The sequence below is a fragment of the Podarcis cretensis genome, assembly GCF_951804945.1.
Source record: "Podarcis cretensis genome assembly, chromosome: 10".
Taxonomy (NCBI): Eukaryota; Metazoa; Chordata; class Lepidosauria; order Squamata; family Lacertidae; genus Podarcis; species Podarcis cretensis.
The window spans coordinates 40,908,374-40,922,416 of NC_137179.1; the positions used below are offsets into that span (position 1 = coordinate 40,908,374).

A 14,043-nucleotide genomic window follows, 5' to 3' on the forward strand; every position below is an offset into this window, starting at 1 on the left:
GGCCACCAGTTCCCATAAGGCCCATGTCCAGTGGTCAGGTATGACAGGACCTGAGGTCTAACAATATCTAGGAGGTCACAGGGAAGCTACCCCTGCTCTGTAACTACTGCTGTTGGTTGGGCTTAGCATGCCAATGGAAACAGTGGTTGCTGTTAAGGTGATGTGACTTCTCTTGTTCTCTTGTTCTTATGTAAAGCCTAACAGTGAAAGAAGAACATTGATCTTACCAATTTAAACTGGGTACAGAGTTCTTGCATACCGAGCATAGGGACAAATCTTTTTTAGAATAACTGTAGTGCACACACACACATACACACACACACACAAGCAAAGACTGACACGTACCTATTTTAAATGTACATGAAAATGTACTTTCTGGCAAGTGATTTACATCCCAAATGTTGGCTTCTTTAAACTGAGTATGGGTAGAATTATTCGCTTTGTGATAATATCGAGTGCAATAGATGACAGCATGTGCAAAGTATTTGTTATCAATCATTTATTACTGAAAACAAAAAGGATTTTCTTATCTGGCACATAAACAATCATGTCTACAAAAAGGAAAGCCTACAAATCTTGATAATTTATACAAATAACAGTTCTCAAAAAAATAAAAATTTAATTTAGTAAACTTGTGCTCTTTTTTTTTTAAGCACTGTCTGCAATATCCACCACAAATCCCTGAGCAGAGACAACAATTTAAACTTATTCCAAAATTGAAAGTTACAAATCCCAGCCCCATAGTGAAAATGTACGGAGGAACATGGAACAATCTTCTTATTTTTTTTAAAAAAAACCTTCCACCTGCCGTTGTTTGAAATGAGACAGACAATGCCACCATAAAAGTGTGAACTGCTTTTGTGCAATTAATGTGGAAAAAAAAGAATGAAACACAAGAAATGGAGAAGCTAGAGCAACATTGAAATGTTACAATCAGGAAGTTGTACTTGCATCTGAAAGCTGAAATTTGAGCCATTTGGGGATGCCAATTAGGCTGCAATCTGACACACGAGTACATAGGAGTAAGCCCATTGAAATCAGTGGAATTTACTTCTAAGTAGATAGGCATAGGATTACAATTTTAAAAAGAAGAAGCAGTTTTAGAGGTTAATACAGCATTTATTTTTATAGCTGCTCAGAAATATGGTGTGGAATGATGGCTGTAGTACTAAAGACTGTAATATGTTATCATATGACTTAACCTGAAATGTTGAATTTCAAACTTGTAAGATTTTAGTTTCCTCCTTCCTAAACAGCAGTGTTTAGGCTTTCAGCTTGAGCCAAGTCCAAAGGTCATTGATTCTGCAGAAGGTCAAAAAGTTAGAACTGAGAAGAGGGTTGTAAGACACTTGTAACTGATGGTCTATGATTACCAAGCTTGCTAAAAGAAAAACAAAGTGCATCTAATGCAAAATGCTATTACAAATAGTGACAAATAGTAGTTATGCAGATAGAGAGATATTGCAAGACTCCTTAACATGTATACATTAAGATAGCTGAAGTGATTAAACAGCACAGAATAAATGTGTTCTCATTTCCTTCTAAGCACCAATACACACCTCAAAACATTTAAAAACACAGCGTGAAAAGCAAACTAGAAGGCTAACAACAGTTGTGAAACACTAGGTAATGACTTTATTTTTTGCTTCAGTTGAAAAATAAAGAGTGTCAACAATGTATTAATCCAGAAGTAGGCAGCAATGGAATGATACTCAGTCAAAGGAAACTTTCACATAATGGATTATGGGAGTTCCCTTAATAATCTTCATTTCAAGGGTATTCCATGATATAAGGCCAGGATACAAAAAACACATTTCGCAAACTGCAGCCCCACCTTCCATTGAAAATGGCCACTGAAACAAAAAAAGAGTTTCAGTAGTAGCTTGTGCTACGGCATGGAAGTAAAAAAAAAAATTGCCCTCAGACATGCCTAAAATTGTTTTTTGGAACCTAGCCTAAATTTATGCCCACTTGTGTTGGAATGAATGTTGACATAGATCCTATTATGTCATTTAAAAACCTGCCTACCCAATAAAAGAAGCTGGTAAATGGCTGAAAGAGCACAGATCAGTCTAATATGTTTTAAAATATTTTTTTTTAAAAAATACAGATTGTAATAACTATGCCAAATGAACTGAAATGTTAAGGAAAATGAATGGTGCCACTTTATTGCGATAAAGAAAAAAAAAGATGCAATATTGAGTTGAAAACTGCACAAATGTTTTTCCCCCCGTATGTAAAAACGTTAAGCATATGCAAAAATAATTGGCAACCATTGTCAGTCACATAATCCCTTTCGGTCTAACACCCTGTGAATTCACTAGATGCTAAAAGCATTAAATCCTTTTAGTTTCTTGCTGCCTGTAGCAAAATATTTCCCTTCCCACAAACTGCTGATAAATTTCATTGCTAACATTTCACAAACATATTCACCAACTGCACACGTCTTCAAATTGTTCCAGTAACATGTAGCTGCTCCGTAGGCAGAGATGCAAGTAAAAGGTTAGCATTCTGTTTTGACAGTAATAACAGGAACACGGCTGCATTGCGCTTCGGCATAAGGTAGCTGTGTATCAGCTTGATGCTGACAACTGTCCTGTGTGAGCCACAAGGCATGGTATATTCAAGCTAAAGGACTATACTGTGTGGATGGATGCAACTGTCGTCAGCATAATTTCAAGAGCAGTGCCACTGCCAGCTAGTCCTACACAGTCCCTTGCTCTCAAACTAAATGTGACATGTTTCTTTTTCACGCACCTGTCCCATTTGCATCTAAAGAGTGGTGTGTGCATGTGTGTGTGCATGTGTGGGACTCTCTTCTTTTTCAAAAGTTGCATGGTAGTAGAAGAAACTGAACCCTCTTCCTGCAAGGCATGGGCAAATCTAACAATTTTGGCTTTTCTCCATTTTTCATCTTTACCATCTTCACATTTCTCCACATCAGATTGTGGATTTTTCTAAACTGCCCTCATGAAAATTCACCAGAATTTCAGTGCAAATTTCTCCTAATATTCACCTATTTGTATGCAATTTTACCTCAGAAACTTTTTTTTTTTTTTTTTGCGGACATCACTTCCCCTCAGTTATAACCATTTTTGTGCTCATTATTTGGTTGGAGAACTGCATTGTAAAATTCGGAAAAGTGCCGATTTTGAAGGTTGGCTGTGTTTTGGATCTGATTGCTCTGGAAAATATGAATTGTATAAGATTTTTCCCCACCTGTACTTCCTGTTTCTCCATCACTTGGGGTACTTTTTTTGCAACCTGATTCCAGTCCCAGAAGTGAGCTAAACTGGTATAACTTGCCTGAATCTTTAAAGCACAATAAAAAAGGTGGCGGAGGAAAGCTCTCTGAGGAATGTTCAGCTCTCTTCTTCAATGCACACTTTTCATTTCAATTTTTTTAAACCACTCCCACTTTTGACAGGAACAAAGCAGCTACACAAGAAAACAAACATGGTTGTGTTTATCACATCTCCAGCCTGCCTGAATTCTTCCTGCTTGGGGACATTTCTGCTGGGTGAGTGTAATGCTGCCCCTTGCTTACTCCCCTCAAAACACAGCTAACAAGGTATTTGTTAACGTCTTCAAATAATGTTCTTAACAACAGGCTGAAACAAAATGTGCCCTTGTCAAGATAGATTGCAAATTGTGTTTCATCTTTCAAATGGTTGCACTCATCTGTGAAACAGATAAGCAGGCAGCCCTAAGGAGATACACAATATTAAGACAAATTGCAAACACATTGGGTTTTAGTATACATTTTAATGAATTACAGCCTCAGAAAATAACTTAAGCCAGTCTATATCCTTTACTAAAATCCCATGTTGACTGGATGGATGTTATATAGGCCAGCATGATTTTTCTACCAGAAACCACATGAAAATGAGCAATGTGAAAATGACTACGATGGCCTGGCAAATATGCTCGAAAGGGCCCCCTTTTCAAGTGCTCAAGTTTCAAATCTAATTCATTTTTATGCTTGTGGGAGTAACTATCAAGTCCTTCATGAAACTCCGGAGAGAGTTTCCACCTTTCTCTCATCAAAATGTCACACCAAGAAGCAGCCCTGTAGGTTCTCCTAGCAGCAATTACAACCTTCAACACTTGCAGTGCAGTCCAACAAGAGCACTCAACAAAATAGCACCCTGGAAGTTGTTCTGGATTTGACTTCTTTCACCCTTTGCAAAGAAAGGTTCTGGGTTTCCCCCCTTCCAGCTCATGTCAGGTCATGTTTTAGATGTTCTTAAGCCTTGTTTTTCCATAATATTCCAGAGTTTGCGTAGATTTGACTGTGTGATGACATCATCTGGCTTAAACTGAAGGGCATGGAGATAGTTTGATTCTGCCTCCAGAAGTTTGCCGTTGAGATGAAGAATCGCCCCTAGATTCATTAGGGCAGCTGGATACTGGAGCAAGAAAGGGGAAAGCAAACATGATTAAAAGTTTATTTTGTATTTTCTTTCTCTAGATAACCTTCACCAAAGTCACAAAATTAGTCCTTCATGTTTTTGTGGCCTACTTTCATGGAGGCAATTTAACAATTCATAATAAGCATGCAAAGGGAAGAAGGGCAAGGGCTGATTAACTGCTTACTGCATTTTTTATTTATTTATTAAATTTATACCCATGCTTCCAAAGGAGCTCAGGACAGCAAACAACAAATGATGAAATAATGAAACATATTTAAAACATTTGCAGTTCAGATACAGAAAGGGAAAGATCTCAGGTCAAAAGACTTGTTGGAGGGGGAAGGACTTCAGTAGGTGCCAAAAATACATCAGAGATGGTGTTTGACTAATATTTATGGGCAGGACATTCCGAAGGGTAGATGCCACAACTCTAAAGACCCACTTCCCGTATCGTGTGGAACAAACCTCCTGAGAAGACGGTATCTGCAGGAGGGTGTCATCTGCAGAGCACAGTGATCAACTGGGTATTTAAGAAATGGTCCTGAGCTATATAGGGCTTTGTGCATCAGACATGGCACTGTGTAGTGTAGACATGGGAGAGTTTTCGTTCCACTCCCATCCCAAATTGATGACCAACCAGCAGGTATTACAGGTCAGGCAGTGCCAGTCTAATGGCTGACGTGAGAGGTAATTAATTTTAAATCAAACCAAAGATTTCATAAATTATTGTAATAGTTAAGGGCTTGCTTACTTTGTTCTTTTTCAAAGTGCAAAGCTGATGATCATATTATTCTGATTAGTGTTAAGACAAGTGGGGTTTAACTGAAATCTGGCAATCAAAAATAATTATAGACAAACATTTAAAAGAGGCATCCACAAAACCGTCTGGCATCCTACTCCATAAAATGGGTAGGAAATAACAGCAAAATTCTGCACCCGGCTAGGGAGTTTTCCTAACTGAAAGCTTGCTACCAAATAATAGGTTAGCAATACTGAATTGCTGCAGCTAGCCAAGTTGTGACCTAAATGCATTTTTGGATCCATAGAGCTGAGTCCAACCAATGTCCTGTTCCCTCTTTATTGTTTTAGAGCCTAAAATAAAGGCACTATTGCATGTAACTTGGTCTACACTGGAAGATATAATGAATAAGGTTAATTATCATTACACCACCACACGCCACTACCCAGAACATATCATAGACATATCCCACCACTACTAGTGTGAAAACTGATTGCCACTGAGATTCATGGCAAAACTGTAACTAAAGTTCAAGATGCACGTATTTCTTCTCTGAAGCTCAAATCCCACATGTACTTTCCAGGCAATGTCAAAGGAATTAGGAATGCCAAAGGAAATAACAAAGGTATTGGCATAGAGCTATAAACAACATCGTGTATTTCATGACGGTTAAAATATTGAAATAGCGCCTCCCTTTCCAGATGTTTATTGGATTCTTTGCCACTCTCCCCGCAATGTGTACAAAATGCAAAGCTCCAATTGAGACAGGCATACGTATCCTCAGAAATCAATGGGTACCACCCAATGATGTTCACCCATTTGCACAGCCAAAATCCAAGTTCTCCAAATCCTTTAGAGCAGTTTTTTTTTTTTTGGGGGGGGGGTTAAGTGGCTGGGTTGCAGGGGGAAAACAGGAAGGAGACTTCACCCAATATATGTATATAACTGGTACAGTCCTCTTTAATCCTGTTTTCTTCTTATTGGAAAATGAGGCGTGGAAGGGGAAATAAAGAGGTAAAGCAAAAGAATTTACCCTTTGCAAACCAAACCAGGTAACACTGGGCATATAAAACATAGACTACCATTTGCAGATTTTGGTTTTGAAACATAAGCCTAAATTGTTTTTTCTCTCTCTGTTAGGGAATTAGAATTTAACAGTAGTATTACCTGCCATACGTGCACTATTTCTCAGTACAGCCAGCATGCCATTCTACTCAAACATTGTAAACAAGGAGAACTAATAAATGAATTCATAAAGTACCTTTATTTCCATGCAGTACACAACACCCTGATTACCATACTGCTAGCTCTGAAAGCAATCTTGTTTACATGTATCGAAAATATCATGCTTTTTCATTCTCAGCTCATGAAAGCAGGTTAAATATCAAATAAAGTGAAAACTCGTTTTAGATGTTATTTCAGATTATATTTAGACGCTATCCTAGTTGACATTTGCAACCTGTTTTCTCTTTAAATATAGCTAATAAACCAGCAGCTTTCACTGAATTGTAAGTTCTGAAGCTGACACAAATATCATCTGGCCCAGCTTTCTGCCCCAGCATAGATACTTCACAGAGCAAGTCATATCCACAATGCATGAGTAACTCACAATAAAGGAAATAAGATCACAAACAGAAAACAAGGGGCACTTCATCTGTGACACACAGATGAAAATATAGCAAGACTTAACAAATCAAGTATCTCCCATAAACTGTCTGGAAATATGTGAAAGCACACCATTCTATTGGACAGGGGCTGAGGAAAAAAGCAACACACCTCCAGAGTTGACAGCTAATTTTGTTTGGGTGAAAATCTTTCTCAGCCTAAATGTGAAAATATAGGAGGGCTGAATCTTGTCCATTCTTATCTGATGAAATCAACAGATTGAATTTTCAAGCAATCTTTTGCATGCAAGACCAATTTTGGGATTGACTCCATTTTTCTGGAGCAACAACTATTGTGATAGTAGGATGTTACAAAAACAGGACACATTACAGAGGTGGGAAAGTTTGTTTTGTGCTCGTTTCACTTCCTTTTCATAAGGCATATCCTACGTTGAACAGAACCAATTCTAAATATCTCCCATAGAGAAAATACATTTGCCCTGTCAACTAATTCTCCAGAGGATCATGGCACACAGAACCCCTGAAGGATGCCTTGCTGGAAAATGAGAAACAGCTCATTCTCAATGTCAACATATTGTGAAGAGATGGGCAGAAGTGAGGAGAAGTCCCTAACTCCAAGAGGCCTGTATTGGAGCGCCAGATTAAAAGAAATGTGAGATACCTTTTAAAGATAAGAATTCTACTTGGTTTTTAAATCATGGACGTTCCTCATTTGTCTCTCTACATATTTCACTTCAACCAAGAATGTAACAGGGTTCCCATGCGTCCAGAATTTTCCAGACATATCCAGAATATCGCATTCACCAGCAGCGTCCGGAAATCGGCTAAATGTCTGGGAAAATCCGGCCATATAATAGCCCATGTTGGCAGTGCTGATTTTGCCAATTTCCCCTTAAAATAGTTCAAAAGCGGAAAATGTTTTTGCTATCTTGCAAAAATAAATAAATAAACAAACATTGGGGAAAACTTAAAAAACAAACAAACAAATTCTGTCCGAATTTTCACTGTTTGAAATATGGCAACCCTAGAATGTAATAAATTAATCACCTAGCTTTAGTTGATATCTTTTTTTGGGGGGGGGGGGAATCATGTTTAACATTAGAAATGGGGAACTATGCAAATTGCTTACAATTTCTCTGCAGACTCTGTGCTTGCCTGTCTGAAATATTATTTATTTAGCATTTTCACCCAGCTTAGACGTTTTCACCTCTGAAGGAAACAGTCATTCCTCTCCCACAGATGACACATAAAGTTGAAAGCATCCACACAGCACCACCACCTCCTGGCCAAGCAACTCTTCCACATTGCTTTGTGGTGCGTGAGATTTGGCACTGGCACACTCTCTATCTGTGGCTCACGGATGACAGAAGAATGGATGGCACCTGTCTGCTCAGGCCAGTGTTATCGCATTCTGCCAGCTGAACGTGATGAAGCCTCCGCCACAATTGCTGGGGCTTTTCTCCAAACACATAATCTTTGATTTAAGATAGATGAAGAAGCTTTACGGCACATGAGTGGTGCCAGTCAGCAGCTACCAGCGTAATAGTGTGGAACTCACTGCAACCGCAGAACAAATGACCCCTCACACCACATGAAAGGAAAACCGACTCCTTCATTCATTTCCTTTTGGAGACGGAGGCTTTGCATCAAACGGAGCCAGCTGGAAGTCCTATTAGAGTTTTAATGGAAGTCTCTTTATGGCATTCTAGGAATTATTCCATTATTAGAGAATTCCCATCTAATCATTTGCTTAGGCTTTGGAAACTTATTGCCTTACTCGTCAGACTTTGCTGTGCTAGTAAAAAAAGAAAACTGTTCGACAGCGAGTGCGTGAGCTCAGCCACCTTGGAACTGTGGCAAATGCACATGATAAGAGTCACAAGCAAATACTGAAGTGCAACTGGTTCAGCCTAAGAAGTGAAACGTCCTTTACACAACAGAATTTTAACAAGCAATAGGTTAAGGAGTGAATTAAAAGGGGAAATATAGCATTTGAAAGTACAGGCAACTTCTCATTTGTGTGCATGGCCACAAACGCAGAAGTAGCACAAATGGGGAGAAACGGCTGTAAAAGAGGGCGAAAAGGGCAAAAGTGGTGCAAAAACAGTGTCTAGCAATCCCACGACCTTCACAAGTGCAATCCTAGGAGCCTTTGCACTGATGTCTGTGCCTGTAGAGCAGGCTTCCTCAACCTCGGCCCTCCAAATGTTTTGAGACTACAATTCCCATCATCCCTGACCACTGGTCCTGCTAGCTAGGGATGATGGGAGTTGTAGGCCAAAAACATCTGGAGGGCTGAGGTTGAGGAAGCCTGCTGTAGAGAGTTGGAGTTTGAGCAATTAGGTTTGGAGGGAGCAACTGTGGTGGAGTTGGCGGGTTTTTGTTTTTTCAAAGATTTCCAGAGGTTTAGAGGGTGTTTGCAGGCTTTTTCAATGGTGTTTCCAATATACGCAATTTCACTTAAGTGTGCGGTGCCTCAGAACGTAACCTCCACATAAATGGGGAGTGGCCTATAGAGGCTAAAGAGTACACCCTGAACCCAAATTAGAATCCTTTGTGGAAGGACCACCTTTCAGGAATCAGTTTTGTGTGCTGCGACAAGCATTATAGACTCCTAGGGATAGTTGGTAGTGCCATGCTCTGTTCCACTACAGCAGGGGTGGGGAATTTAAGTTGTTGTGCTCCAACTCCCATCAACCCTGGTCTTTCGGCTTTGCTAGCTGGGGCTGATGAGAGCACAGGAACATCTGGAGGGCTTCAATCTTGCTGCTTCTCCTGTTCTGCCTTTTCTCACACAGTTTGGTCTCCCCACTTCACTGGCTGATTTTTATGTATTTCTCTTTTCAGCATATATGACCACATCCTGCATTCTCCATTCACTCCCACACAGCTCCTCTTCTGAACAATCCCTCATTTGCCTTTATACTGTCAGCCAACAGAACTCCATCTCTTCATTCTGTCTCCCTGCTATGTTCAAGTCATATACTCTATCACTCCAAAATGCGATCTTCTTTCCCATTGCCTCTGCTGTTCTCCATCTCGAACAGGGCCAGGGAAGGTCTTAATTTGTATGCTAACTCAGACTACCCTCGGGCCACTGACAATTATTTGAAATTGCTTCCTGAATTAGCTCCCTGCTTATAGGTAGACAATTACAGACACCACCACATACAAGGCCAAACTACCTGCACACCTCTGTTAAATGCTGAGCATGATCTGAATAGGAAGACAAACATGCATTGCTAGTCTGCTGCCCATGTGACAATTGCTACCACAGAGAAAAATTTCAAGAAGATGCCATCAGATCAATGGTCCAGACATTCAGTCCTTTGTTATTTCCTGACAGGGGAGGCCATGCACAACAAAAATGCACTGGGTGGCTAATGTTTTGTCCAAGGTCCATTCATGGTACCTGAGGTTTGAGCGAACCTGAGCTTGAGCAAAGGTTCAACCAGTATGGAAGCAGGATCTGCAGCAGATATATTGCGATACTGGAGGGGTGCTTAAAACTAAGAGTCTGCTCATCAGCAGGAGCTGGGATGGCAACTCAGATGCAAACTGGGCCCCAAACATAAATTCAGAGACCCCAAATTAGAGATACCTAAAGGAGACCTAGAGACATGGGTGGTGCTGTGGTCTAAACCACTGAGCCTCTTGGGCTTGCCAATCAAGTCGGCAGTTCGAATCCCCACGATGGGGTGAGCTCCCGTTGCTCGGTCCCTGCTCCTGCCAACCTAGCAGTTCAAAAGCATGCAGTGCAAGTAGATAAATAGGTACCGCTCTGACGGGAAGGTAAACAGCATTTCCGTGCGCTGCTCTGGTTTTGCCAGAAGCGGCTTAGTCATGCTGGCCACATGACCTGGAAAAAATGTCTGCAGAAGCAGACAAACACCGGCTCCCTTGGCCTGTAAAGAGAGATGAGCGCTGCAACCCCAGAGTTGTTCGCGACTGGACTTAATTGTCAGGGGTCCCTTTACCTTTAAAGGAGACCTATAGGGAGCTGCTATCCAACCTTTATAGCTAGCCCCTCCTCTACCTGTGTGACCTGCGGAGTTATAAGTTACATTTGGTCTCAATCTTGGCTTTTCCGTGTTTCTGAGGATTGCCCTTCCTGAACAGACCCTTGGCAGCAAGATGTGAATTTCATGAGTATTCAGCATCATTTGGAATGGCTGGGGAGAGATGATCCAGCGTAACCTTGATGGCCATTTTTCTGGATGCACCTTATGCCTTGGAATCCATGAGTTTAAATATAGATTTAATTTAAGAACTAGTTAAGGGGGCTCACTGCTGAACTTTCCTGAAGTGAAAAATCTTCAGGACGTATAAACGACTTTAATATTTGAATAGTGAAAGTTCACTTCAAAAAAACATGAAATGCAGAGCTTTTGAATATGAAAGAATGAAAAATTACATATTGCTGTTAAATTGTGTGTGTGTGTGTGTGTGTGTGTGCTTCTAGGCATGCCTTGGTGGGTGGGATGGCCATTGAAAGTCAGATTTCTCACCCTGACCAGGAATGAATGGAGGGAGGGAGGGATTTCTGCATTCCAGTGCAGAATATGTGATTAAAATATGCTAGCAAGACATCCAACTTCCTCTCTCTCACCTTCCCCATTTCTAACAAGTTTCTCTCTGGTAAACAAAATACCCTTGTTTGCTGGGTGAAACAATCAACATGGTTTAGTGAAAAAAAATAAAAATAAAATAGAGGTCAAATCTCCTGACTCTCCAAAACTGATTGAAGTGTCATTAGTTCACATCAGGCATGCTCAGTCAGGTGGTTTTCTTTTCTTTTTAAAGAACAAACACTTGCAAGGCCTTTGCAGCTGAATGAGATTTAATGCTCTGAAAAGCACGCTTCCCAAATATTTTAGCCGTGTCATTAGACAGCTCCCTCTTCTAAATATAAAGAGCAACTGATCTCCATTTGGAGGTTTCAGCTTGCTAATTGAAAACATGCACAGTGGCTTGATAAAGCGCAATGAAGTAATAAAAGGAGAAAATGAAAAAGATTTATCTGCAGGCAGCATCACCGAGCATGAAAGCTCCTCATGGTGGCCCTGCTTCATCTTGCCGATGACCAAGTTATAATGTGCTGTCAGGCCTTTTAATCCTCCTGTGGTGACGGCAAGAATTTTCACTTGAACTTTTATTACTGATGTCACTGTCATGCTGCAGTGTGCTATTTTCCAAAGCAATCAAAATGTCAACAGCTTCTTTTTATTGCTAAAGAGAACTGTGCACAGCTGAATCATTTCGGATGTGGCATTTATTTTTTGACAAACCCCAAAGTGTTACCTTCAGAGTTAGACTGGGACAAAGAGGCTGCCCTTGAGGTTATTGGGGATGCTACTTTAGAAAGAAGGTGCCGATCCCCAACAAGGATCTACAACACACAAATCCTGACCGGGAAAGCTGTCTGCAAAAATACGCCGGCTCCCTTGGCCTGAAATGCATGAGCACCATAGTGAAGTTTGACTGGACTTAACCGTCCACGGGTCCTTTACCTTCACCTTTACCTGCCTCTGGGTGGGAATCTGAATTTTAAACAACAGGAAACCACAGAAAGAAATGCTCTGTACATGATGGAACTGTTTGTAACAATCTTTACTTCTGGACCATCTCCTTTCAACAGATAATGGATAGTTGACATACAACCCTAACAGGGAGAAGCATCTTGGAACTGGTTTAGTCTACTTTACTTTTTCAAGTTACCATATCCAAAGAGAACAGTTTATTAGCACCATGAAATGAACGTCATGCTGGTTTGGGTTCTGAGCCTCCAAACTTTTCTTCCAACTTGGAGGGTTTTTTTTTTAAAAAAAAATTATAATATTTTTTATTTTTTTAATTGTTTTTGTGGGGGTGACTGTTGTTCAAATATACTCAACTGGTGAAAGCTATCTGCCATTTACATTTGTTCAAATTTCTTATGTAATGGATTATATACTGGCAAAGTATGAATACAAAACTTTAAACTACTAAGTATTACATGGCAGCCTATGAATCCCCAGGGAACATTTACAGTAAAAGTAAACCTACAGTTTTTGCAATAGCTATGCACTGAGAGCTCTGATACACAGTTAAATATGCTCTCCACAATTATTCATTCAAGCCATATGGAAACCAAGCTGCATATTTAAAAATATTATTTCATTAGTATAATAAAACTTACCAAACACTGATAAAAGCTGTAATTTTTTAAAAATATGGCAGCTATAATTTTTTTTTTAAGTAAAACTCTAACGTATGTGTTATGGACCTCACAAAGTGCTTATAATTAAACTCCTCTGGCTTTCTAAACCAAATACTTTAAGGATTATCCAGCCCATAATTATTGCATGCAATTGTCAAACCATTTGGCGTTAAATGCAAGCATATTCAAATCACTGAATTTTTGTTTATAGGTCTCAAGCTGTGCTTTCATTCCTAAAACCTGCAATTCAATCATTTTCACATCTAGCAATTTGTTGGATTTATCAGACAGTAGCTTTTTTTCTCCTACTAGCAGTTGGGAGTTCTATCAAATGAAAGATGTGATTCAGATCAATGGCAACCTTGCAACTTCTGCAATATCTGACATTCGATGCCATAAGCTGTAATAGCTTGGCAAAACAAATACCAGAGGTAGAACGGAATGACTGCAAGCTAGTATGATCAGAGACACGCTGATCCAGGGAAGTACACTGACTGCAAGATCATTTCTATTTGTAATATGGAGTTCTGTACTCTCACTTACACAAAGAATTTCAAGTTGTTATCATACTTCTGATGTTTTGAATATGGTTCAAATTAAAATAAGCCACCGAGAAAGGAGTTAGGTTCATGAATTATTATTGTTCTTGTTATTTATTAATTTATGTACCACTTATAGGCCAAAATGGCTTCTACGCAGTTTACAGCTTTAAAATCAATTATTCAAGCCGTACGTAATTAAATTCCACAGTAACAACTCCATAAGCACATTAAAGTATGCTTAGTTAAAACAGACAAACCCATTAAAAAAAGTGAAAGTGAAAACGGTTTTTTAAAAAGTAACATTCTAAGATCAAATGCAACCTGCCAATAATCAAGAATTTCCACAAATCCTGCGAGTACAACTAGCAGTCTAGTCCATGGGTAGGCAAACTAAGGCCTGGGGGCCGGATCCAGCCCAATCGCCTTCTAAATCTGGCCTGTGGACAATCCGGGAATCAGCGTGTTTTTACTTGAGTAGAATGTGTCCTTTTATTTAAAATGCATCGCTGGGTTATTTGTGGGGCCT

The 14,043-nt window shown here is 39.8% G+C and overlaps 1 protein-coding gene across 1 annotated transcript in view; it reads right to left on the reverse strand.

The window, feature by feature from the left end:
• Positions 1 to 531: 531 nt before the first annotated feature.
• TMTC2 (transmembrane O-mannosyltransferase targeting cadherins 2) overlaps positions 532 to 14,043 on the reverse strand; it is a 203,526-nt gene continuing 190,014 nt past the window's right edge. The window contains exon 12 of the mRNA XM_079991822.1: positions 532 to 4,409. Coding sequence (XP_079847948.1) covers positions 4,230 to 4,409 — 180 coding nt within the window. The 3' untranslated portion in view covers positions 532 to 4,229. The remainder of the gene's footprint in view (positions 4,410 to 14,043) is intronic.